General features: G+C 41.4%; 4 protein-coding genes across 11 annotated transcripts in view; 2 read left to right on the top strand and 2 right to left on the bottom strand.

Moving 5' to 3' along the window:
* The first annotated feature begins 389 nt into the window (after nucleotides 1–389).
* gpatch4 (G patch domain containing 4) lies at nucleotides 390–3671 on the top strand. The gene is made up of 7 exons (XM_062465459.1): nucleotides 390–545; nucleotides 725–809; nucleotides 969–1135; nucleotides 1223–1336; nucleotides 1564–1676; nucleotides 1841–1891; nucleotides 2046–3671. The coding sequence occupies exons 2-7, from the start codon at nucleotides 731–733 to the stop codon at nucleotides 2743–2745; spliced, it is 1224 nt and encodes a 407-aa protein (XP_062321443.1). The 5' UTR covers nucleotides 390–545; nucleotides 725–730; the 3' UTR covers nucleotides 2746–3671.
* A 116-nt stretch (nucleotides 3672–3787) lies between these two features.
* LOC134023382 (asialoglycoprotein receptor 1) lies at nucleotides 3788–6960 on the bottom strand. Its single transcript, XM_062465460.1, has 9 exons — nucleotides 6858–6960; nucleotides 6573–6650; nucleotides 6297–6404; nucleotides 6160–6194; nucleotides 5445–5576; nucleotides 5242–5356; nucleotides 4989–5140; nucleotides 4790–4914; nucleotides 3788–4633 (listed from the first exon to the last, which is right to left on the bottom strand). Exons 1-9 carry the CDS (start codon nucleotides 6943–6945, stop codon nucleotides 4474–4476), a joined length of 993 nt encoding a protein of 330 aa, XP_062321444.1. The 5' UTR covers nucleotides 6946–6960; the 3' UTR covers nucleotides 3788–4473.
* A 1053-nt stretch (nucleotides 6961–8013) lies between these two features.
* nes (nestin) lies at nucleotides 8014–14863 on the top strand. The gene is made up of 4 exons (XM_062465461.1): nucleotides 8014–8986; nucleotides 9148–9272; nucleotides 10660–10730; nucleotides 11333–14863. Exons 1-4 carry the CDS (start codon nucleotides 8159–8161, stop codon nucleotides 14200–14202), a joined length of 3894 nt encoding a protein of 1297 aa, XP_062321445.1. The 5' UTR covers nucleotides 8014–8158; the 3' UTR covers nucleotides 14203–14863.
* Nucleotides 14864–17402: 2539 nt separating this feature from the next.
* Nucleotides 17403–25277, bottom strand: part of mef2d (myocyte enhancer factor 2d) — a 46159-nt gene continuing 38284 nt past the window's right edge. For 4 of the 8 annotated variants that reach the window (XM_062465462.1, XM_062465466.1, XM_062465465.1 and 1 more), the window contains 2 exons: nucleotides 23104–23154; nucleotides 17403–21573 (listed from right to left, as the gene is read on the bottom strand). In XM_062465462.1, the coding sequence (XP_062321446.1) occupies nucleotides 21144–21573; nucleotides 23104–23154 (481 nt within the window). In that variant the 3' untranslated portion in view covers nucleotides 17403–21143. The remainder of the gene's footprint in view (nucleotides 21574–23103; nucleotides 23155–25277) is intronic. The other 4 variants (XM_062465467.1, XM_062465468.1, XM_062465470.1 and 1 more) reach the window with 1 other exon arrangement.

Below are 25277 nucleotides of genomic sequence, written 5' to 3' on the forward strand. Positions count from 1 at the left end.
CGATGACCCCTGCTGGATAAAGAAAACGCTCGGTCAGTGTCAGCGTTACAAAAAAGGAAATATTTTACTGAAGCCACTTCTCTCATAGCCCTCAAGAAGAACATTCCCAATTGTGATAACACGAAGCATTGTATTCAACCTGCCAATAATACACTTATTATGGGATATTACAACTAGTAGTCAAATGGACCACAGTAAAGTGTCCGATAATGAGTTGATTTCGGGCTTTGTGAGGCACATTCAACACGGCCACGTTTAGTCGTGTGTTTGAACGGTCTGTTTTCTGCGCTAGATTCTATCAACAAGCAAACACTCCTCGAATTTGTGCTGAGTGTAAATGTACAACGCGCCTATATTGAATGTAATAAGATTGCTAGATTTCTCTTGAGCGATTCTAAGCTATCCAATTGAAGCCCAATCAAGTGAAGTCAGGACTTGCTTTGAATGTTACCCAAATGACGTATTTTGACGTCGACGTTGTACTTCCGGTGTCATGTCAACTTTCTAATTGTACCGCATGGCTTGTCTACAACTAGTTTTGCGAGGTAAATCACAATGAACTATATTCTACTATCCTAACAACTATCACCGTATACCGTTTTTGCATGTTCTCTAACTAGACGAATCAAAGAAACCAACCTGCTCATTAAAACAAGCTAGATAGGCTACAGTCCAGTCATCAAATGTTTGAGCTCAAAAATGATTCTGAATTTGTAATTCACAGATAAACATGGCTGAAACTGTACAGGAGAAAAGCCGTGGAATGAAATTTGCTGAACAACAGCTACTGCGTCATGGCTGGGAACAAGGTAACGTTGTCAGCTGTTTTAGCTAAGAAAACAGTCTATTACAGAGAATAGTGTTCGTTCAGCCTCTTGGCTAGTTAGCGTGCTTATAGTCAGCCTGGGCAGCTACTGTATATCCATGTTTATACGAGTCTAACCATGGCAAAAAAAAACTATCTCCAGGTAAAGGTCTAGGTCGAGAGGAGAATGGTATATCAGAAGCAATCAAAGTCAAAGTGAAATGTGATAAGAGTGGGGTGGGACATTGCCACAGCGAGCAGTTCACCTTCCACTGGTGGGACCATGTATTCAACAAAGCCTCGTCCAGTCTGGAGGTGGAGTCGGACCAGGTACGAACCTGTTGTACAGAATGTGTATCTGTCCAATTACTGTAAGTGCGTTCACAAGTTATTCTAAGACATGGTTGTCTGTTTTAGAATGGTGTGAAGATGAAGAAGATCGAGGAGGAAGATGAGGAAGGTTTGATCTCCAACAAAAAGCCAAGAAAAGCATTGCTGGCCAAAGCCAAATTATATGGACGCTTTGTCAAGGTACAATACTTAACTTTCCTTTAAATAGCAATGGAAAATTAAAAGAACATATTTTGCTATAGCCTTATACAGTTCATAGTGCAGATGACTCAAGTTCAGTTGAATTGGAAAATGTAACATAACGTATTACTTTGGCCCAGGAGATAATAAACAATGTTTCCAAAAGCTAACAATGTAACCCTAACCCTATCATATTGACCATTGCACTATCCGTGTCCCCCTGTTAGTCGGCCACTCTACTATCAGGACAAGAACACTCAGAGAAAAAGTCCTCCAGTTCAGATGACAGCAGCAGCTCTGACGATGAAGACCAGAGACTAGACCTCTCCAGCACCACCAAGTAAGACCCCCATCACTGATTGAATCAGAAACTGTACATTAGCCTGTACACCGCTTTGGATAAAAGCGTGCTAAGTTTTAGGAGTTATTTATGGAAAGATTGGATTTAGGCTACATTGTTGTGCAGTGATCATGTTCCAATTCCCATGTAATTTCTTTGCAAAGGTTATCGGACGCTGATCTCTTGAAGGCTTGTGGTGGGCTCACCGCTCACAAGTAAGTTGATTGTTAGCAGTCTATGCTATTTGTTGTTCCTCTCTGGTGAACTTAAAGACTTATTCTTTATTGATTTATTTTACATTTCCTGAACCACCTACTGGTGACTAGTAAGACTGCGTTTAAACTTGGTCCTCCCTCTGTTTCCCAACAGAGGAGCCAGACATGGCCTAACCATGAGTGCCAAGCTAGCAAGACTGGAACAGCAGGAGCAAGAGTTCATGTTAAAATACGGCAAGAAGAACCAACCAACACCCACCGCTACAGAACCTGTAACCCCAGATGTGGTGGAGGAACCAGCTAAGGAGCCCCATCGTAAAAAGGCTAAAAGAAAGGAGGGGAAGGACAATAAAGATCAAATAACGACCGATGATATTGTCACTGAAAGTACTAATCTTGAAATGAGGTTGAAAAAGAACAAAAAGAAAAGTTTGAACAGTGACAGTGAAGGGTTGATGGACATTAGCACGTCAATTCAATCAAAGCCTACTCCCATAGAAAATGAAATTGAAGCTCAGACAACTAAGAAGAAACGTTCAAAGAAAAGAAAGGTTACGGAGGGGAATAGCGACACTTTGAACAAATTAGGAAACGACACCTCTGTCACCCCTCAAGTGACCAATACTGCAGAAGAGGCCGAAGAGGCTTCTATCCAGAAAATAGAAGACAGTCACACCCAGCACCAGACGGATGCAGAGACTAACACCAAACAGAAGAAAAAGAAGAAGAAAAAAAAGTCCTCCAAGAGCACAGGGGAGATTGCAGTGGTTGAGGAGAGTAATGACTGGGAAGCCTCCCGAACCAGAACTGTTGAGGTTTTACCAAAAAAAAAAAAAGGAAGAGGGACACTGTAATAGAAGTGGATAGTTCTAATAACCCTGAACCAATAGAGGATGAGATTAAGAGGAAAAAGAAAAGATGCAAGGAAGAGAAAATCATTGAGGACACAGATCTTGTGCAAACACCTCTTAAAGGGAAGAAAAAGAGAAAATAACTGAACATGGAACTAAATTGATGAAGTTAACAATGAACCTGGAAATGACCTGAAACCACATAGAAAGACTTAGTTCCCTCTTGTGTGCAGACCGTTGGCCTGTTAGGTCACAACAAAGAAACAACTAGCAGATTATGTCATGTCTCACCTGAGCAGTATCCTGTAAATGTAATTTATTTTTACAGGTAAAGTTTTACCATCATATTTATTGTAATGCACTTGTTAGCAGACAAAGATGGGCAAAAGTTTGTAAACATTTTTAACATTTTAAACATGAGCTTGTTACTTTTTTGTGTTTGGTTTATGTACCTTTACAGCTTCTAGTGCATTATCAAGTAATATCATAAATGTCCATTGCATTATAAATTGTTTGCCTTCTCTTTTTTATTTAAGTATTAATTTATTGCAATTCATGACAATTATCAGTTTACTTGAAGCTGTGTCCCTGAAGTTGATACACATTTTTTCCATTTAAATGTGTCAATGAGGGTATTAGACAGCATACACCTTAAGATGAGACTTGTTATATGTATGGATCACTTAAGTAGTTTTCTTTTCTGGTGACAAATATTCCAGGACATTTGTAGTCAGTATTTACAATAGGATTATGTTTGACCCCTCCACTCCTATAAATATCCGACAGTGATACAACATCCCAATGATAGATTTAGATACTTTAATTGATAATGTGGGAGAGAAGAGAAGGGTTTAAATACTTATTAAACAGTTAACTGTACAATTCTCTGGAACATAGCCTGAATGAATAAATGTAACGTGTTAAATTGACTTTTTAGGTGTAAGTCTCCACATAATTCCATACAAACTTAACATTTTCTAATAGTGCAGGATTGTGGTTCTGTGTGCCTCATGCCTTTTAATTTACTCTTTTTATTTAATCTTTATTAACCAGGAAGATCCCATTGAGATTAAAAATCTATTTTTAAAGGGAGACCTGGCCAATACAGGCAGCAACATAAGAACACATAGTTACAGACAGAAGAACACAGAATGAGACAAGTAAAAAATAAATAATAAAAAAGTTTGAGTCAGTTACATAACCTGATTAATTTAAAAACATTGATTTTGAGATATTTGGGGGAACCTGCCTCCATTTCTTTCATTTTAGATTTAAAAGCAGTAAGAGGTATCAGTTCTCTGAGTTTTAAATCACTCTGCAACACATTCCATGATAAGGGTGCACAATACATAAAAGCCCTTTTTCCCATTTCCATTCTGGCATTTGGGACAGCGAGCATAAAAAAGTCCTGAGAACGCAAGGAGTGTTGCCTGGCATTTTTCTGCATAATGAAAACACACAGGTAGTTTGGTAGCAGACCAAGGATTGCCTTATAAATGAAGGTGTACCAATGACAGAGCCTACGGGTGGCCAAAGCAGGCCATCCTACCCGAGAGTATAACAGTGGTGAGTCAGAGCTTTACAATTTGTAATGAATCGCAGTGAAGCATGGTGTATCCACCATACGAAGACAGTTAGCAGAGGCATGCATATATAAAAGATCACCATAGTCCAACACAGGTTAAAAAAAACTACTCCAGTACAATAGCAGCAATACTAAAAATAAAAAGCCTATTTTATTAATGCCTTAGTCTTGCAAATCCATCTGTTATTCATTTGGCAAGATGCTGTATTCCAGTTAGTCAAAGGTGTAATATCGGGAAACCAGTGGTTTTGTGGCATAGCCAACACACAGTCACCGCTAGAACCAATGGGTCTCGGTGTGAAGTACCTGTGCAAAAATAAATCTGAGTTATCTTCTAGGCTACTGCAAAGTAGGTGTATTTTATTAAGTTGGTCAATGAATACAGGTCAGGTCAGTATTAATGCAGCAGTATATTCAATTACAAATGTACATTAATTTTTACAAGTGAAAGTAGGTTCATACCTTGTTGTCAGGTTGCTGCCATCAACCCATTTCCATCTCTGATTTGGCATCTCTGTTTTACTCAAACCAATCCAGTACCCATGGTATGCATCATAATAGAAGTTGGTGTAGTTACTGATGAATTCCTACAGACAAGAAGTAATCATTGAGTATAACAAGTTTGATAAAAAATAAACACAGGTATGTGAATATATCCCACCTGTTCATCCATACTTTCTATGACAATCAAATTGGCATTCTTAGATTTGCAGTCCTCTTGACTCCCATACCATGACTTCCACCCATTCATGAACTGATAACAACTAGACTGAAATACAATCCAGTTATCGCGACAGGGTTTGCATTCTCTCTCTGTGCAACACAAAGCATAACAAGGACTTCATGAAGTGAACAATAGATGTTTAAGGCTATTTCTTGATTATTTTGATTATTTTGAAAGAAGGGAGACTTACCTTTGGGATTTCCTTGTTTCTGTGGACAGTAGTCATGAACTGGAAAATTGTCAAACTGAAGTACGACCTCAAGAGTCCAGTTGAGTCTATCCCTGTCTTTTGACAACTCTTGTTTCTGCAATTAGTTTAATTAGTTATTGGCTAAAAAGACCTGGTTGGCCACAAGCAGAAAATACTTATATTAGCCATTTTAGTTCACTCACCAATTTTGTGTCGATCTCAGCAGTCCAGTTGAGTCTATCCCTGTCTTTTGACAACTCTTGTTTCTGTCTTTCTAAGTTGACCAGCTCTACATTTAAAAGATAGTTCTCTGAGGTGATGTTGCTGTAATCACTCTGCAAAACACAATTAGTTTAATTAATTATTGTTTGGCCACAAGCAGAAATGACTTACCGTATATTAGAAAACCTACCTTTTTACCGAAGCATTTAAGTAATTTTATCTCAAAAGGGTTTTCCTACTTTTATTAGTTATATTATTGTAGAATCTTGGTTTAGTAAATTTGGGTCATTATTTGACTTGCTATTTTTACTTTGTCTAGGTCAGAGTTGGCAAACTCTGATAGCGTACAAGAACTCTGGTCGCGTGAAGTATTTAAACAACTATGTAAAACAATCTTTATTCTTGATCTGAGGCAAATGATCTGTTAACAGAGAATACGGCCCATACGCTTGACCTGGGGAAAGGATCTGTTAACAGAGTGTATGGTTTTATATATACAGACCAGGGGTGAACCAAATGTATATGTTACTTTTAAGATGCATGTTTAAAGCAGTTTTCTCTCTTGTTTATCACTTGTATTATTGTTTTTATTAATTTTATGTAAAGCACCTTGAGCTACAATTCTTGTATGAAATGTGCTATATAAATAAAGTCTTACTTACTTACTTACTTACTTAGCCATTTTAGTTCACTCACCAATTTTGTGTTGATCTCAGCAATGACAGCTCTGACTATTTAGAAATAAAATAATGTATTTCATTATATATGGTGTCGGGGGGGGGGGGGGGGGCGTGGAATTGTGATAAAATATATACATATTGAGTTATACTTACAGTAGACACTGAGGGCAATATTGGCTATTACCAACAAAAAACAAAGAATGCCAAGACACAATCCCATTATTCTGACCGGCTGACAATGGGAAGTGGGTTTCTCATTCCCTGAGGGAGATATAAATGATTACAGGATTTCATACTGTTCATGCTCAACGAACAGTACTGTTGTTTTTTGTGACTACACTTATGGTTTTAGTTGTTAAACTACTGTATGATTATAGATGAGATGGTTATCTCAGATATCTATCATTAACTTATCCAATGAAAACTTACCTTCTGGAGTAGCTGTCTGATCAAGTACACTTTCCTTCACCTTTATATCTGAATATATAGTTTCCTTTTCTTTGTCATCTGATATACAGCAAACAGAACCGTAATGTAAGCAGTATTTCAGTGTCTTGCTTCAGTTTGTAAGTTAGGATTGGTGAGACATTGATAGTTAAATCCTGTCAAATATTTAGATGTTTTCTTGTACATGTTCAATTTCTTGAATGTATCCAGTATTGCTCATAAACAAAACATTTAGCTATGAATACTAGAAATATAGGCAAGACTCACGTTTTTGAATATGAATATTTGGAGATTTGAAATGTATGGTGGCATAATTCAACTCTTCGTCCATTGTAGAAACAGTCCTGTCTCCCATAGACCAGCAGGCTTTGCCTAAAGTTTAATATAAGTTTGTCAAATTGCTGTAGGAGATTGAAAATCACACCTACTCTGCTGATGGTTAAGTGATGATTCCAGCTACGTTTGTTTGCCCCATATTTGTACCTCTGCTCTACTTCTGCTTTTTAGTTACATGTGACCAACCACAGTTGTTGAAAGTACTCCTCAGAGTTGATGCAACAGTAGGATAGATAAATATGGTTGGTTTGTGTAATATGTGTTGGTTGCCGGTAATTAATGTATATTTGACGACAAAATTGGCACTTGTTTCATACTTTCATTTGACCTTTTACTCAAACTCACGAATTTGTGTGATAGGTACAGTACACACTCTTGTGATCACTATAGATTTGTGAATCAGTCTAATCGGTTATGAATGACCTTGCCACAGGAAACATATATTGTGTCAACATTTGCTTCATCTTGTCTTTCCCCAGATTGACAAACAATCTGAACACACTTTATTTACACTAAAATCTAAAGGATTCCAAATCTTGCAATCCTATTATGGCTTAATTCCTATGACATACATACGGTATCCTGTCTGGAAGTTCTCTTGTTGCAAATATGCAAGATGGCCACTGGAAAGAGGTAGTGAGTTCAAAATGGAACCGTTGCTGTAACATGAAGCACCCCTATCAAGGCACGTAGAAGCCTGTAGAATGGTACCTGCTTTTTTGCAATAATGTTCAACCACTTACATTTATACATTAAACTTTTCTGTACATATAAATCTTCGATATCAGTGTAAAGCAAGAGGTTTGAAACAGAAATACTTAGTACAAGCAAGTCAGTTAGGTGAGTTCCTTTATTAGATATTAGACATATGTAAAGTCTATATTTGAACAAATAGGACATTTTGTGTTTAATCCACACCGCGAAGGCAGACAAAATAAACAGAAGAAGAAGACGTTATAGAAGTGCGAGGGTTAAACCTGAAACGACATCACAGCCCTCCCTTGGTCTCCTCCCCCTATCCTCGTCCTTCCTTCCCTTTATCGGCCCTCCCCCTGCATTACATCCAGTGTGTGAGGAGTGTCTCTCGCTAGTGCTCAGGAGACAGAGCCTCTCACGGTAGCAACACACACACACACACATCTACAAAGACTCAAGCTTGGAGAGAGGGTAGAATTAACCCCTCACCATCTTCTTCTTTCTCTTTTATTGCACCTGTATTGTTGTTTTAGGACATGGAGCGTCACACCACCCGTTGTTCCCACCACACCCCACTGGATGAGGAGAGGCACCAGATGCTCAACCTCAACAGCCGCCTGGGGACCTACCTGGGCCGAGTCCGGTTGCTGGAGGAGGAGAACGAGGTGCTCCGCCAGGAGGTCCAGCACCTGAGGCACAATGGGAAGGAGGACGCCTCACGCAGGGAGGAATTGGAGAACGAGCTGTATGGAGCGAGACTGGAGGTGGAGGTGGCCTGGAGGAAAAAGGTCCAAGTGGAGATGGAGATAGCGAGCCTGGGCGAGGAGCTCCGAGGCCTGAGCCTGCAGAGGCAGAAGGTCGCAGGCGCCCACGGGGAGGCTAGGAAGAGGCTGGTGGAGAGCGAAAAAGAGATGGAGGAAGAGAGAAGGGCTCAGATCTGGCTGAAGGAGAAGGTCAGACAATTTGAGATGGAGCTCAATTCCCAGACACAAACCCACGAAGAGAACGTGGCGTACTTGCACGCGACGCTAGCACATGCCAGACCCACAGCGTCGCCCATGCCAGCCCAAGCGGACTCCCAGTTACTAGGCCTCCTGGACCCGAGGGACGGCTACTCCCAGACGGCTGCTCGAGCGTGGCAGGAAGCCACCGAGGCGTATGAGGGTCAGGTGGCACGTCTGGAGGAGTCGCTGAGTCAAGCTTCGACCCGATTGGCACAGGTGGGCCAGGAGAAGAATGACAGCCAGATGAAACTTCAGGCCCTGGAGATAGAACTAGCCTCATCCCAGGATTTAAAGCAGTACCTGGAGAAGAGAGTGGTCCAACAAAGATACCAGCAGACCCAAGAGTTCCAACAACTTCAGGTATGAGCAGTAAAACTTACAGGTTACTTGAAGGTACAAAGTTGAAGTGTAATTGTTGTTGTCAACTCATTGGTCAGATGTGGGATTTCAGAATTGTTGTGTGTGCTACTAATCTCCGATGATTTGTCGCCTCACTTCCTCCTTACGTTTCTGTTCTGCAGGCCCACCTGGAAGCATTGGAAGTGGAGAAGGTGGAGCTGGGACAACAGATCGATGAGTTGCTGATGAACAGCAGAGGCCTGCTGCAGATGAAGATGTCACTAGGGCTGGAGGTGGTCACGTACAGGTATAGTAAATCATGTCGTTTAACATCACCTAGTAAACATCACTTAATCAAGTAGATGTGATTTCCTCCCATAGCCACTATGGGTTTAGGTTAATAGAAAAAGACATATGCATCAATACCCAAGTTTTTTTTTTACGTTCTCAGGTTTTGAGGTTTTAATCATTTAAGAATATTTTGGATGTCTGTCCATGCTCACATTTTCATCTTGTTTCCAGTGAGACTAACTAAATTGTCCAGAATCACTTTTTAGACAATTCTTTTGAACCTTTCATTCCTGACATTTCAAAACAGATTTAAATGTCCAACCGACCCCATTCAGACATAGCTTTTAACTTGCAAACCAAACGTTACATCCTGCCCCTCCCCCAGTGAGAACATGGGATGTCCATGGTCTCTTGTCCAAGTGGTCGCAGTACTCTGGATGAAAGGTCGGCCTTTTGAAAAGGGTAATCTCAGCTGCTGTCTTAAGCAGGGTAATTTTATATGGATGTCTATCGTGGCGCCTCCTTTCTGTCTCTCTCTTTCTGTCTGTCTTTCTTTCTCTATCTCCCTCTCTCTGCACACAGACACACAAACACAAACATTGTCTCCATTTCAATCTCCCTCCTTCTTCCTCCCCCTTCATCCTCTCCTCACAGTATTGACCCCAAGACACACAAGAAGAAATAATTTAGGAGCTATGGGACTCTAGAGTAACAGGAATGGGGGAAGGAATGAGTGTGAGAAACTAAATATTAGTTTTGCTATATTCATCAAGTTCATATTTCAGCACACAATTTTACAAACTTTTTCTTTTGCATATTTATAATATTGGATGTGACAACATGTCAAAAAGGGAATCTATTACACAATTCAACTACCAACAAAGTACATCTTTGGAATTAACAATCATGTGTGCATTTTCTGATGGGAGTTGTTTCATAAGAGGTACTAATTCAAATGTGTGTTGGAATGGGCACAGTCCACATCAATGAGTTACAATAGTGCTATTTGAGCTGCTTGACCTGCCCCAATGTTTGGGGTTGTCAGAGGTTGTGTGTGTCCTTGTGTGCAGACAGTGTGTGTTTGTCTGTGTGTGTGTATGTGTGTGTGTGGAGGGTATTGATGGTATAGGATTGTGTGCTGCAGATGGTATGACAATGACAATGTCACTCATTTCCATAACAAGAGATTTGAGCTTACTCTGGTTGTTCAATTACAACAAAAGCCCTTCTTCACTCCCCTCACACCAAGTCAGCTCTGCATCATTGCAGAATAGTTCCTGCTAAATTAAATCATTTAGTGTCACAATAAACCTGCAGGCGTTACAATGTATTAATCTTTTCATGATAATAATGTCTGCAATATTGCCTGCTTTTTATGTTTGTCTCCCCTCTATTCTCATCAGAGCTTTACTGGACAGTGAAAGCCTTAAAGTAGAAGTCGCAAAACATCAACCAAGGAGTGTTTGCAACACAGGTAAATAATATTCATTGCATACTGTAAATCAGAGAGACACATCCATATTAATGCTCTTGTCCTAGCCGTAATATTGAAGTGTGATTTACTGTACAACCCCTTTAGACAGTCCTCCCATTTGCTGCTTCATCACATGTAGTATATCCTTAAAGGAGTCATTATCATAATAGAGGACACTCATTCTTCTACAGTACTAGACAGAATCACATTAGACCACAAAGACTATGGGGGATGGTCTGAGTAGAGGGCTGAGATAGGCACTTTGGCTGGCTATGTAATGAAAGCCAACTAAGAGGGTCCCCAAAGGTCATTGAGCCATATGGCAATGCTTTCCGGTAACTCAGACTTCAGGAGATAGAAGTCATGATCAATATCTCTCCATTACTCATTTCCTAATACTGCCTTGGAGACACCGTTTTTTGAATTGGGCATGAGATTTACAGTGTAAACTGAAATTAATGCATTGTTGTATGTCTTCTGGCACCGTAAAAAAGACTGTCAATGTCTATTCTTAAAGTATACCTTTTTACATTGTGTAATTGTCACTCAAGCCTACTAAGTCTGTCATATAAACTAACTAGTTTTGCCTTTATTATCTGCAGATCCTCGACCCAGTCCTCGAGGGGTTAAGCAAACCTCACAGATTCAGACATTATCTAGTCACAGAAACGGGGCTTTATCATCAATTCCGGCAGCACCCCTTAGATCCAAGACTAATATCATTTCTATAACATCAATCTCAACTCCAAAAAGTGTGACGTGCAGTGAAACGCACAAGAGTTCTCTGAAGGCAAAAGAAGAGCAGGTTGATGTTAGCAGACCAGCCTATGGGAGGTCAGCTTACCCAAAAGTCTTACAAGGTTCTGTCCAATTCAGGCCCCAAACAGTCAGTAAAGAAGTCAGCTACAATGAACCGCTGTCTTCGCCCAATGAGCAAGAGATAGAGGTGGATGTCAAATCGGCCAGATCTGACCGGAACGAACCCCTTCCACAGGACAGAGAGGAGGGGGAAAACAGGAACAGTGATGGGCTGTCCGCAGTACAACCAGTTGTGTCTATAAGTCACCTGGTTCACCTAACTGGGAAACCAATCTTTAGTGATGATGCTGAAGAATGTACTAACCCCAGAGAAATCCTTGAAACAGAGTGTCCTGTTACAAAGCCAAAGGGGCCTTTTTCCTTTCCAGAGGACAACTTGAATGAGGTAACTCCCAAGGTGCCTGGTGAAAAAGAAGGACCTCAACTTGACCTTCCAGTTTCTCCCATACATGCATGGCACGAAGGTCCTGGAACGGAGAGCGAAGAAGCGGCATGGATGAACGATGGAAGCTCAGGATCTGAAACTGAAGCAGTGATGGAACCGACACTTGAGACCGGCACAAGCAGTCCAGCCTCTGAGAGTCAGACAGAGGAAACCATGTTCAACCAGCCAACAGAACTGCATGAGGAGTTCCATTATCAGGAGACTGGACCAATGGGCCTAACAGAGGCCAGTAAAGAATGTAGGTCTTGGAAACACAAGGAACATTTGGAAGACAAAGTTTATTCGGATGGGGATGAAATGGATACATGGGATCAAGTAATGGAAAGAAACGTCCCAGGGAAGAAAGAAAACATGAATGTTGAAAATGATGAAAGGGAAACCCAACGTATCGCTCTGGGAGAGTACGTATCGGCACCAGAGCAGGAGGAACTAGACATTAAGAATGTGGTTGACTCATTAATACACCAAGACTCTCATATGACCCTGGAACTCACGGACACCGATCAAGACGAGGAAAAAGACCCAGAGAAAGCAAATGACGACGACTCTCCAAATGCCTCTAGTTCATGGAGGACTGAGCTGGAATGTGACAGCTATGCACAGGATAACACACTGGCCGACACGCGGCCTCTGATTCGCTACAAGAGTGACGAGACAGATGCCAACACCCAGGCCTCACACATTGAAGAGAGCGAGTCCAGTGACTGTGATGAAGGCCGGAAGGTCGGGGAGGCAGGGACTGATGCCTGGGGCGAAAGTCAATCCAAACGATTTGGAACCATGGAGGACTTGTGTGAAGAGGCCGTAGGGGAAACCTTGGATGAAGAGTATAACAGGGACAACCCTCAGACAGAGTGTATGATCTCTGGCCAAGCTGGGGAGTATGTCACACCAGGGATCGGTGAGCATGCAGATCAGATCTTGAGAGATGCCGAAGACCAATCGGACGATGAAACAGAGGAACTCACAGAACGTGGTGAGTCTACATCACGTTCTTTGGAGCACTATGATGAAGAAGGCATCGACAAAATGGTTGAGAAGGAACTGGAGGTCCTGTCCATATCCACTTACAGTGCCCGATTTCAACAGCATACTGCTGAAGGAGCGGAACAGACTGAACGCGTCAAGGCAAACACAACTGACATGTTAAAAATTGAGGGTTTAGAGCAAATTGATCCGGAGACTGCACCTTCGACTCACTCCATGCATCTAAATGAGTCATATGAATACGATTCTGTCCAAGAAAGTTCTGCTGACAGGACACAAGTTCCGGATCAAGGCAATGTGTTTAATGAGCAATGGAAAATGGATGGAGATGAACAAAACCTATCTATTCAAACCCCTGTGGACCTCATTGAAGAGGATTCAATCACCAGCAAACTCAATAACTTGCCTGAAAGACAGGACAACCTTAACAACTCAAATAGTTCAGATGGTGATGAAGAGTCATCCAACGCTAGCCAATGCTCTCAGCCAATTGCAAGAGTAAAATATCCACATCCAGAAAACTTGGTAGACGTGGTAGTACCTCTCCAAAACCTGGAGCTTCCTACAGAGGAACCCTTCAGTGGTCTGCAAGACCATCCCATGGAATGTTCTGATTGGACCACAGATCAAGGACATCCTCAAACAGAAGCATGGGAATTCCTCGAGAGTCCAAACAAACGTCTGCAATCTAGGGATCGATTTGTAGAACAATCTCAAAGCCATACACAAGATACAAAAAACATTATTCCAGAGTGTGAGGCAGGAGGAGAAGTGGAGGACATTTGTGTTGTTCAGTCTGAATCGCCTGATAAAATGACAGATGAATGTGACATCTTCCAAGTTCAGAAATCTGAGGAACAACCTACAACTAAGCGTGAAGGTACTCGCAGCTTTTTTAGCTCGAGTGTGCAGAATGAGCTCTGGAGTTCCTCCCAGGATACAGGGGCCACCCATCAACCGGATATCTTAAATGACAGAGAAGCGGAGCAATCTAATCAGAACCTAACCTTTGGTGACAGCGAAGCCTGGGAAACTCTGGAAAACCTCAAGGTAGCAAATGGTAACACTGACATGGAACCCGATGAACCAAAAGCTCCTGTTTTTTATAAAGAAGAGGAACAAAGGCTTCCACTGGCAAAGCAGCAGCTGTGTAGAGATGTGGTTGAAGGGGAGGACTCTGAGGAGGAAGGGGTGGACTCTTGGTCATCTGGAGAAGAATAAGAATTGAAACAATTGGAAACTTTGGTAATGAAAAGAAGGAACACTTTAGTTAATTGTGTAGTTAGAAGAATTATTTAGAACTGAAAATAAAATAAAAAATGTTACATGTTAGTATTGGACTGTCAATTTCCGATGGGGATCAAATGTGCCATGTCATTCAGCTGTTTCAAAAACCAAAACAATGCCTTGGTGCACACCCACAGTGCCTACTACTCAATTTTTAAAATCCTGTGAGATTTTTGATGTAGGTAATGTTTCAATGTAGCCAGTGTAGCCTGTTCTCAGTTTTCACCACTTTGTGTACCCTTCCCTTTCCCACTGTATTGCATTGATCAAAGAAAAAATTCAGAAAAATTCAGTGCATGCTTGGGGTAAGATTTCTTTGGTCGATCCCAAATGAAGGAACGTATAAGGCTTCTAAAAAGTAAAATAATCTAAATAATCTGTTGTCCAATTTCTGCATGATTATACAAATAGATGCAAATCAGTCAAAGCTCAAGAACAGAACATCTGGCAGGACGTTTGTTGATCTAGCAACATCCATTAATTAATCAATTTCAGCAGGATTACATATTACATACTCTTTTGTTGAGTGTCTAAATGTATTGCTGTTATTTATGATAACATGTTTTTACATTAATAAAGACATTGTGAAAATCTATATTCCTGTTTTATTTAGCATTGTTTGAAATCACTGAAATCAAATATCCCGATAACATTCATCTATATTTCCGCGGGGTGGTTGTTTGATCTTTACTGAAGGAGTCAATTTTAAATAAATATGTATAAATAAATATATAAATAAAATAAATACAACATAACATTCCAATAGACTTAAAACTAAAAACTGTCATCATCTCTTTAAACTTCCCTCGGGGCACTAGTGTGTTTATTTTCAAATAGGAAAATCTGACTTCAAGAGGCATCAATCCCTAAAAACTGATGTGGTCATTTGCATGTCTAAAATGTATAAGTGAGGAAAACTATAAAGCGAGGAAGGCTCTGTGGCTGTGAGGGGGAGTCTGACATGCCTAGGTTTGGCAAAGCTTCACTGCCGTCAGAGCACACTAGCTAACAAAGCACATCCTGACTAACAAATAAGCATCCCATGGGAAGGCGAGAGGAAAAATACCCAAACAAGGCACAATGGATGACCTCATCTACCCCTGCTTCTCTGCCCGCTTCACGGACCTCTTTCCCCATTCATTTGATCATTCATTGTCAGTTTTCAGAACAATGACAGCTATTTTAGCTCCCTCTGCCTGCTCACTCCTCAAATCTACCCAGTAAGAGACTGAATAAGTAAAACCACAGTTCTATTCTTCTAGAGGAGAGCAGGGTGCTGGAATCTCAAGACGACTGCTGTCTCCCATGCTCTTGTTCTCTACCTTCTCTGACTACGATTTCTGATTTCAGATTGTTCAGTCAGTGGTACTGACTGTGTGAACCACCTATTGAATTGCATCAATATAGGTTTGGGGATGGACAGTAGGGAGGTGCCAAGAGATGTTATAAACAACTCCACCAATAACAAGTAGCATAGAGCAGTTTTAGTATTAGCATGAATGGTCATACACAAATGGTTTGTTCCCATACATTTTCAAAAAGAAACATTTTGTTAAGTGTTTCACTTTAACAAACAATGCAAACAGTATACAGTGATGTATAAGTATTACACAAGACAGTGAATGGACTTGAGGACATGACAGAAGGTTAAACCAGGGAACACCTACTCCTTATTGTATGTCCAACACAGTCTCATGATGAAAAGGCCAATCTGAAGCAAGAGGCCTAATTGTTCAGCATTGCCAAGTAGCTGTGTTCCAGCTCGGGCACTCCCAGCACTCTGTCTGTGTTAAGTAATGGGGAGGATTCACAACTGTCCCGGCAGTCTGCACTTGTGGGTGTGCTCTCCTCGGCCATCTGCCATCCATTATCTCTTCTTCATTGATTTACTCCACCTGTCATGTATGTGATGGAGTACCTGGACAACTCAACTGACGAAGGGATGATTCCATGTAACGCAAAGACAAGTGTATATTTTAGGATCGGTACCTCACTATGTATTATTCGAGAATAAAATAAAACACTGTCGCTATAGAGTAGGAAAATGTGTATAAAAGCGATCTAGCAGACTGTGGTTCCATCACATCAGCTGAGAATGTATGACTCATTCTCCCATACACGATTGTTAGAATTGTTTCTGACCACAAGTTGAACAGATATAACTGTTGTCACCAGTCACCAGCGATGCTGCCAGGGCAAATATGCAGCACCCTTGTCCATCCATCTGAGGCCCACACCCACGATACCAAACACATTTCCACACAGATAAATATACTGTGGTGGTTATTTGGGGGAAATTATCAAACTGTGATTGATCCATTTCCAACTATGAAGACTATCAGGGTTCATTGTACTGACCCAATACCAGTCACACATCACCTTGTTGCCGACATGTACAGTTTTGTCTTCATAGGAAGTTTCCTGCGACAGACAGTTGTCAGAGACTGGTCAGTTTTGATCAGGTGGCCTTTGTCACTTGAGACAGAAGTGTGTGGGCCTGTCTAAAACATAAGCTCAAAGGCTGCACAGAACAAAACAGCTGACCCACCCAGCTGACTTTGAGGTCAAATGGCCTGGAGGAGAATGAGTAACACCACATTAACTCTAACCATGTTGCCCCTACTCAAATGTCTCTCTATTTCTCTACATCTAGAACATATAGCTTGCTTTTAAAGCAGGCCTGACAGAGGGATTCACTGGAAATCTCCCAACTAAAATGTAAAGAAAGACCAGGTTCATGTTTTAAGAATATGCTCGGCAATGAATAGACAAACATAATTTATAACTCACCCTCTTTCTCTCAAGAGAAAGTCCATGCCATTTTAGAAACATCATCCAAATTGGTTATGTCATGAATAAACTGTCAGGAGTCTGTTAAAACATTTTGGGAAAAAAATATTCACTATTGGATGATGTGTGAATACGATAAGGATATATATTGTAGGATATGGGAATAATATCCCAAAAATCTGGGCATCAGCGATATATAGCCCAATCCATTATTTAGCCGTTATGGTGACATCTTATGGTGAAAACATAACACTGCATTTCACTTCAATGTTTAATCAATCCATTGTACATATTTATAGCTGTAAAACATATATAGCTGATGAGAAATTGATAATAGGCACATAAATACTCAAACCTTTTTGTAGGTCAACTTGTCTATTTAATATATAAAATACGGTAAAACATACGCAAAAGGGGTTGGGTAAGAAGGGACAAATGGATACTTTGGTACAATAACAAACACTTTTTTGTAAAAGCAGTATAGAATTTGTAATAACATATCAGTGCATACTTTATTTATGAAAATATACACAAATTGTATATCATTCTCAAAAAAACAAAACAAAAATAACTTTTTACAACAAAAAGCAGACTAGCCGAACACAATATATTAGCTATAATTTATTTTAAACATTTTTCCTCAATTTCTATTTTATGTCTGTGTGATGTATATTCTTATTGATATTACACTTCGTATGTATTTCCTATATGATTCATTCTTTTCTTGTTTTACGCCCATGCATTGACATCTATGTGTCTGGTCAGAAATAAATTAAATGTGACTTAAATGCCACTTTACCACGTGTACGCAAATGTTTGTACATATAACAAAAAATTGCAGCATCAAACTGGTTGTTATACTCAACTTGTTTCTGTCTCCTTCTGTCACCCTAACATTACTATGGTTGTTTTGTTTTATGTCACAAAATCGTGCAATATTAGTAACACCCTTTGAAGAAAAAACAAAACAAAAATTTTAATCAAATATAAATATATTGATATAATATTTATATAGAATAAAATAAAATTCAAATAAAACCAGATGTCTAACCTACACAAAAACCGCAGAAAGTAAAATTGCCATTTCTATATCATCATTAAAAAGACCATTGATAATGGCCAGGATAGTGATGATAATACAAATTATAGTAATAATAGCAATCTTTACAGAACAGTTATAATAAAAACAGACAATAGAACTGTCACCAGCACAAATTAACACTGGAAAGTGAGAGAAACTTTCTAAACATTGTTATACATGGGAAATATGTGGGCGCAGGTTTACTATTATCATAAAGATTGTCTTTCCGTTTTGATTACAGCTACCCCTAGTGCTGATCTGAGACACGTTAGGGTTTTTTACACCTCGCTTGACCAAACAGCTAACGTCCTAACTCCCTACCTAACAAACCCCCTTTCCTATCAGTTTTCTTCCACCATATTATTTAACTTAATGTAACACATTGTCGTGGCTTGTGTAGCCCTATTCAAGACCTTAGCTATAACATTTTTTTTTTTTTTCAAACAATTTTGTTCAAAGCTCAGGACACAACAGTCTTATAGTCTGAACCTGTGTGAGTATACACACTGAAATACCTTTTTATGCTCTTTCTCCCTCTGTCAAACTACCTAGATTCCCATGAGTAGAAGAGTTGGGCTGAGCAAGCCCAACAACAACAATAAAAAAAGAACATTCAAAAGAATACACAGATTATGTTTGTATGTGTACTGTATATTTGCGTGGCACTGAAATAGAAAATATAGTATGATCAAGGGGGAGACTGAAGAAGAAATCAGACAGCAAATGACCTCATGTTGTGAAATTTCTGATAATATGTTATGTAGCAACGTAGACCTTCAGTAAGGACGGATGATGTATGGGGTCATGAGGGCCAAAATTATGCAAGATTGGCTTTAAACTTACAGACTAGATATGTTGTCAGTACCTCAAACCGTTGACAAAATTGAATTTTCATAATACTTTAAGAGCTGATGGATTGTGTATATTTGTGATTTCTACAACGGACTTAACCGCTATTCCAAATTCACATCATTCCTACATTATGGACTACAAAACATTCAGACCATTTCTGAGAATTACTCATCCATCTTCAATCACAATATCCACATAACACACAGAAAACCATTTCATATTATACCCTTATGATTATATAAAACTTTTGATAAATGTGAGCTATTAAGTCTAGTCTATTCAATACAAATACATGGCTTGAGTTCTACAGAGGCTCCTCTATGAAAGAAATGTCATTTGAGCAGGGACTCACAGAGGGATTCTTGGCTGGCTCCTTTGAATGAGTGTGTGTGTGTGTGTGTGTGACATCTGGACATTACTATCCCCTTCTCGAGGACTCCCTGGCTTTTAAAGGGGGCATAGGAGGTGTTTCAGGGGGATTAAAGTGCGCTCCTTCAGAGTACTAGTCATACTCACACAACCGTCAGACTCAACATGACTTCCCTTTCTGCCTCTCCAACACCCTCTCTTGGCTTGGTAACATATTACAACTATATACACATAAATAGAAAGACAGATCCACTGAGAATCACCACATCAACAGCTGCAGGGACATCCTGCCGAATATATGTGAACATATATTTCTATGTACAATCCCTGTCTATCTTTTTCTCTGCGTCTGATGCAGGTTTACCTTTACTCGCTACTGTCTGAAGCTGTTTAAATATATATATCTGTATATGTTTTACGTGTTTGCCTTTAAATAATGCTGTCCCTGCTATATAAAAGCCATATAGAAGGGTTTACAAACTGAAAACAAACTGCTTATATACATGGTTCCCCCCTGTCCCCTTCTTTATATCACCCGAATGTTAGCCTTCCAAAACAGAGGCATTGTTTAACAAAAATACAATTTCAGTCTGTTTGTCTGTAGGTGGGTTTCAATGTATGAGTTAGTGATAGAATGTAATCTGAAATAGCAAAGTCGAGAGGGTACAAACACACACAAACATTCTGAATAAATATTTAAAACACTCCACACACCAAATACACTCAGCATCTGAGTTGTCAAGTTGACATGGCAGATAGGTTGTAGTATATGCTATCGAGCTCTTACAGCCCTTCCCTGATTGAAGTTTTATTATGTTTATAAATTTTTTACCTCAGTAAGGTACTATAGGATGTTGTATAATGTACTGGTATATGCATGGTTCCGATTGAATTGCTGGTATAAAAACAAAACAAGAATACCTTACACCACCCCTGTCTTTTTAAACGGACTCTTGTTCACCTAGCATGAAAGAATGTTTTAAAAATGAAATGGACATAAAAAATCCAAATTTCCAAAGGTAATGACTAATGGACAGTGAACAGTCAGACAGGACAAAAAAAAATAGAGAAAATAGTTCCAAAGAGAGAAAAAAAAAAATCACCCAAGTCTTGTACTCTTACAAAAACATAAAAAAGCTGGATCTATCTATACAATACAGCCATCGTCGGGCAGGTACAAAGAAGTGGATTCATTTTGGTTGTCATACTGTTTCACAACAGAGCAGTGCAGCTGTACTAGGAAGAGACCTATGGTAGACGCCAAACAAGTGTCTGACAAAACAGTCAGGAGTGAGTTAATATGTTTTGGAGTTTGAAGAGAGAAGACACAGCAAAAACCAACGTCAGATATCAAGACTCACTCTCTAAAAATGTAGACAATGAGAATCAACCCAGAAATAACCAGATATCCCACTTTGAGTCCATTATTGTCCCTTCCAGCAAACTATTTAATATAATCCCTGGTTCGGTGGCTCGCCACTTGGGTGTCCTGGTGTTGGTGTGTGTACGATAGAGCACAATTATATGCACATTTTCTTTTATAGTGCAAATTGGTGTCAACGTATACACGTGAGAGAACTAGTGTGTTTGTGAGCATGCTTGTGTGTACGTGTGTCTGTGCATGAGGTGGAGTGAGGTCAGCATTGACTCAACTAAATGGACGGTAACTAGGTAGATGACAGAAGTGTGTGTGTGTGTTTAGAGATAGACAGTAGGGAGGAGGGGGGCATGTACACAAGCCATGAGCATGACTCTGTCCTCCACTTTCGACGCCGGAGCCTCTTTATGTGACCCAGGCGTCCAGCCTCATCCTCTTGACGTTGGCCCCCTCCTGCTCCTGCTGCTGCTCTGTTGACGAGGGCCTCAGGAGCCCCATGGCGGCAGCCGCACCTGCCTGGTGGTGGAAGTCCTGTGGTGGGCCCCTGGCCTGGTTCTGAGCCTGCCCCTGCTGGGTCCCGTCGTCGCGGTCGCTCCCTTCGTACGAGCTCCCGTTGCTGCTCAGGCTGTCGACCGGTGAGCGGCCCTGGGCGCCGGGCTCCAGGCGGAGGGAGCCTGGATAGGACGCCAGGCCCTGCCCTCCTCCGCCCGCTCCGCCGGCCGTGGAGGACGGAGTGCTCCGGTCGCGGTTGGGTGAGACGGGTTCCGACTTGATGCTGATGTTAGGGTTGGTGTTGACGGTCAGTGTGGCGCCCTGAGGTATGTGGCCCACCGGCCTAGAGGAAGGAAGAGAGAGAGAGAGACGGAGAGAGGGAGAGAGATAGACCGGGAGGGAGGGAGAGAGAAACAGGGAGGGAGGGAAAGACGGAAAGAAGAAAGAAATAGGGCGGGTGACTACTGGTATTGGGTCGAACTACAATGCACCTTGTGAATGGTAGCAACATCACTGTTAACATCACCACAATGTACATTTCAATGATTCAACAGCGTACAGCGTGAACGGTAAGCGCTGGTGAGACATACATAGTCAAGACCTGTGGGGTCGGAGAATAAGGAAAAGAAAAGGACAAATGTAAAGCGGATTCAGGGGATTATTGCTGCTTTAAAAAATGTTTTCTGTTAAGTTTGCAGCTTCTCCATCAAATGTCTATCAAATGTGTCTTTGTGGCACTTAGAATTCACATTACATTTAGTCATTTAGACATTAAGACATACTAAGCTTGTCTCACAGAAAAAATATGAAATAATTTAATTTACAGTGTAGCCTAAGCGACAGTAATTAAAATTCTACGCAAGTTTGCTCAAGTAAATTTGTGAAGATAGTAGCAATGCAGCCCACATGTAATTTACAGCCACTGTAAAAACAGAGCAATGGACTGGTACATAAATGATCTTAGGTCAGCTGTACATGTACATGTTGTACGTACAAAAACACATGTCAGATGAGAGGCCACCAGGATAACGCACCACCCGACAAGCCATGCAGCCAACATTTGAATCCCGCATCACCATCACTATCAAAGTAATGTAGTTTATTTTTCAGACAACCTGTTAGAATCTGCAAAGTTTCCTGAAAGGACACCCTACACTTATTTGCTGAATCGGAATGCACATTTTCTCAAGGTTCCTCACCCCTTGGCAGGTCGACATGAGAAGGGAATTCGTTTTGAACTTGGATTTTCCCACTGCCTTCTAATTTATGTGGGCCTCATGAGCAATTCATATTCTTCTACATTTCCTCAGGAAAATAAATTGTTCCACATCTAATGTTTCTTTCCTTCCTTGTTTCTCATCTTTCTCCTTCTCTCTCAACACACATACACGCACCCCAAAATCCCTCGACAGTGAAATTCCTGCCTCCCTGGATACCACTTTATCAAACCTGAGCCTCCACATTATAGACTGGTACAGGTAGATGGATTATGGTGTCACAGGGTCTCGTTGCTATGGCGAATAAAAAGGGCCTACTCAGCGCCCTGGTGACAGTGATGAAGGCGTGCTCGGCAGGCAAGTCCTGAGCACTAACACAGCTAGCACAGCCAGAAGCAGACAGTTACAGAACAGTACAGCAGCGTTTCACCAAACCTGGTCTAGAAAGAACAGTCTAGTTTTCATAGCCATCCTGTATCAAAATGGACAACTTACAACTGAGCTGTCCTGGTCCCAGGACTCTGTGAATGGAGCGTCTAACCTGGTTTAAAATGAACCAGGCAGGCATGCGCGGGTGTCTCGATAAATCAGGTTTGAGAAACAGTGCAACACAGATCAGTATGGCTACAGCTATACACTGAGGAGATATACAGTACCAGCAGAGGCCCTCTTCTCTGCCAAAGAGCAAGTTTGACTGAGAGGCCATGCTGTAGAGGGAGGGGAAAAAACAAGCAAGTTTGAGAACCACAATCAAGGGGGAGTGGCAATACAGACAACTTGTACATTACAGACAACCAATCAACGAGGCTGAAAGTGAAACTATGAACAAAAACAAAAAGTTAAATACAGGGAATTTAGAAATGCATACAGTATATTGTATGCTAGACTCTTATAATAAGAGTCAATAAGAAAGAGAGAACCAAACATACTGTAATAAGATAAAGATAAACAACATAGCACACAACCTACAGTACACCCTCAAGTCGCAAGGATAATTGATCTTGAAGAAAACTACACTAAAATCTAAATGTAAACAAGGACACACTGACAGCAAAGACAGACAGCATCTCTAAAGCGTCATCCACTATTTACATTTAGTCATTTAGCAGACGCTCTTATCCAGAGCGACTTACAGTAAGTACAGGGACATTCCCCCCGAGGCAAGTAGGGAGAAGTGCCTTGCCCAAGGACACAACGTCATTTGGCACGGCTGGGAATCGAACCAGCAACCTTCGGATTACTAGCCCAATTCCCTAACCGCTCAGCCACCTGACTCCCACCTTAACATCTAAATGTAAACAAGGACACACTGACAGCAAAGACAGACAGCATCTCTAAAGCGTCATCCACCATTTCCTGTCTAAAGCGTCATCCACTATTTCCAGTGCAAGCCCTTCAGTTCAAGCCCTCTCCGCTAAAAACCTCAGCTGGGTACCAAATCAGGCCGAGACCTAACATCCTTCAAAGCTCCATGCAAGCACCAATTGGCATCCGGGGATAGCTATTCAATAAACAAGTAAACAAGTCAAAGCTGTGAGGTGATTGTGGGGGGAGCCCTGGCCACATTAACATTTAGATTGGGGGAGCTCGACTCAACAGGTGCATGAGAGTCAAAACCAGTCTTAACAGGAAGCTGGAGATGATTGGCCGCAGCACAAGACAGGGAGGAAGCAAGGCCAAAAAATATATAACTAAAAACACAGACAGAAATCATTTTCTCGTCGCGTCCCACAGTGTGGTAACCGGGGCTGACAGTGAACGCGAGGCTCGCAGCGAAGCCGTCAATCACGTCTGATTTGAAGTGTCTGCTCACTGTGGCTACCGTGCAATGAAATCAAAAACAAAACAGTGGGCTGCACGCAGCCCGTGTAATCAAACGCCAGCGCAAGAGAACAAACGGAGGGGGGAGTGCGTCCAAGGGCCTTATTTTCAGAAGGCAGGTTTACTGATCCGTGTGATGCATGCATGTGTCATCTCACTATTGACGCCGGGTCATCCAGCGATATGAAGATGAATGGTGGGGCTGTGCCGCAGTTCGTAGTCCCAGACAGGGGGGACGGGGGACTGAGGGGAAAACTTGAGCCGAGCAGAACACAGGCTACACGGCCCACGGCCGTAGGTTTGTTCGAACATTGGTGGGGACAAACACTCTAAACACTACCCTTGCTCAACCGCTAATTATTGATAGTGACGTTTCAATGGTCTCTTGACATCGGTAGGAACATGTCCCAACTGTCCGCCCCTAAGCCTGTATTAACTGTAGTATAGCTAATGTAACTGGGTGCTAGTTAAATCTCGTCAATCAACCAATTAAAAGCTGGGTTTAGGTTTTTTTATTCCGTCTGACTGTTCAACACATCCAGTCATTTCAAAAGATCTCGTGTGTGATCTCGTGTTTGCAGTTGCATCGTGAGCACCGTGTACAGCCCTGTGTCCAGCCCCGCGTACAGCCCTGTGTCCAGCCCTGTGTACAGCCCCGTGTCCAGCCCCGCGTACAGCCCTGTGTCCAGCCCTGTGTACAGCCCCGTGTCCAGCCCCGCGTACAGCCCTGTGTCCAGCCCCGCGTACAGCCCTGTGTCCAGCCCTGTGTACAGCCCTGCGTACAGCCCTGCGTACAGCCCTGCGTACAGCCCTGTGTGCAAAGATCACACAGAGGCTGTGCGCATGTGTATCTGCATGGTGATTATGACTCAGGACTGCTCTGCGAGACTGAGAAATAAAACCACACAGCAGGGGGGGCTGCTGTCATATTCCTGTACACGTTCCACTTTGTTCGCTGCATTCAGAGACCGCGGCAGACACAAGCTTTGAAGAACCTTTTGACAAGACC

The sequence above is a fragment of the Osmerus eperlanus genome, chromosome 7 (assembly GCF_963692335.1).
Source record: "Osmerus eperlanus chromosome 7, fOsmEpe2.1, whole genome shotgun sequence".
Taxonomy (NCBI): Eukaryota; Metazoa; Chordata; class Actinopteri; order Osmeriformes; family Osmeridae; genus Osmerus; species Osmerus eperlanus.

Excerpts from the sequence above, each read along its gene's own strand:
- gpatch4 (XM_062465459.1), top strand. The coding sequence starts at position 731 with ATGGCTGAAACTGTACAGGAGAAAAGCCGTGGAATGAAATTTGCTGAA. Across the intron at positions 810-968 it reads GCGTCATGGCTGGGAACAAG|GTAAAGGTCTAGGTCGAGAG; the intron begins GTAACGTTGTCA and ends AACTATCTCCAG. Across the intron at positions 1,892-2,045 it reads GGTGGGCTCACCGCTCACAA|AGGAGCCAGACATGGCCTAA; the intron begins GTAAGTTGATTG and ends GTTTCCCAACAG.
- LOC134023382 (XM_062465460.1), bottom strand. The coding sequence starts at position 6,945 with ATGGGAGACAGGACTGTTTCTACAATGGACGAAGAGTTGAATTATGCC. Across the intron at positions 6,405-6,572 it reads TCAGACAGCTACTCCAGAAG|GGAATGAGAAACCCACTTCC; the intron begins GTAAGTTTTCAT and ends TATCTCCCTCAG. Across the intron at positions 5,577-6,159 it reads CTGAGATCAACACAAAATTG|AGTGATTACAGCAACATCAC; the intron begins GTGAGTGAACTA and ends TGTGTTTTGCAG.
- nes (XM_062465461.1), top strand. The coding sequence starts at position 8,159 with ATGGAGCGTCACACCACCCGTTGTTCCCACCACACCCCACTGGATGAG. Across the intron at positions 8,987-9,147 it reads AAGAGTTCCAACAACTTCAG|GCCCACCTGGAAGCATTGGA; the intron begins GTATGAGCAGTA and ends TCTGTTCTGCAG. Across the intron at positions 9,273-10,659 it reads CTGGAGGTGGTCACGTACAG|AGCTTTACTGGACAGTGAAA; the intron begins GTATAGTAAATC and ends TATTCTCATCAG.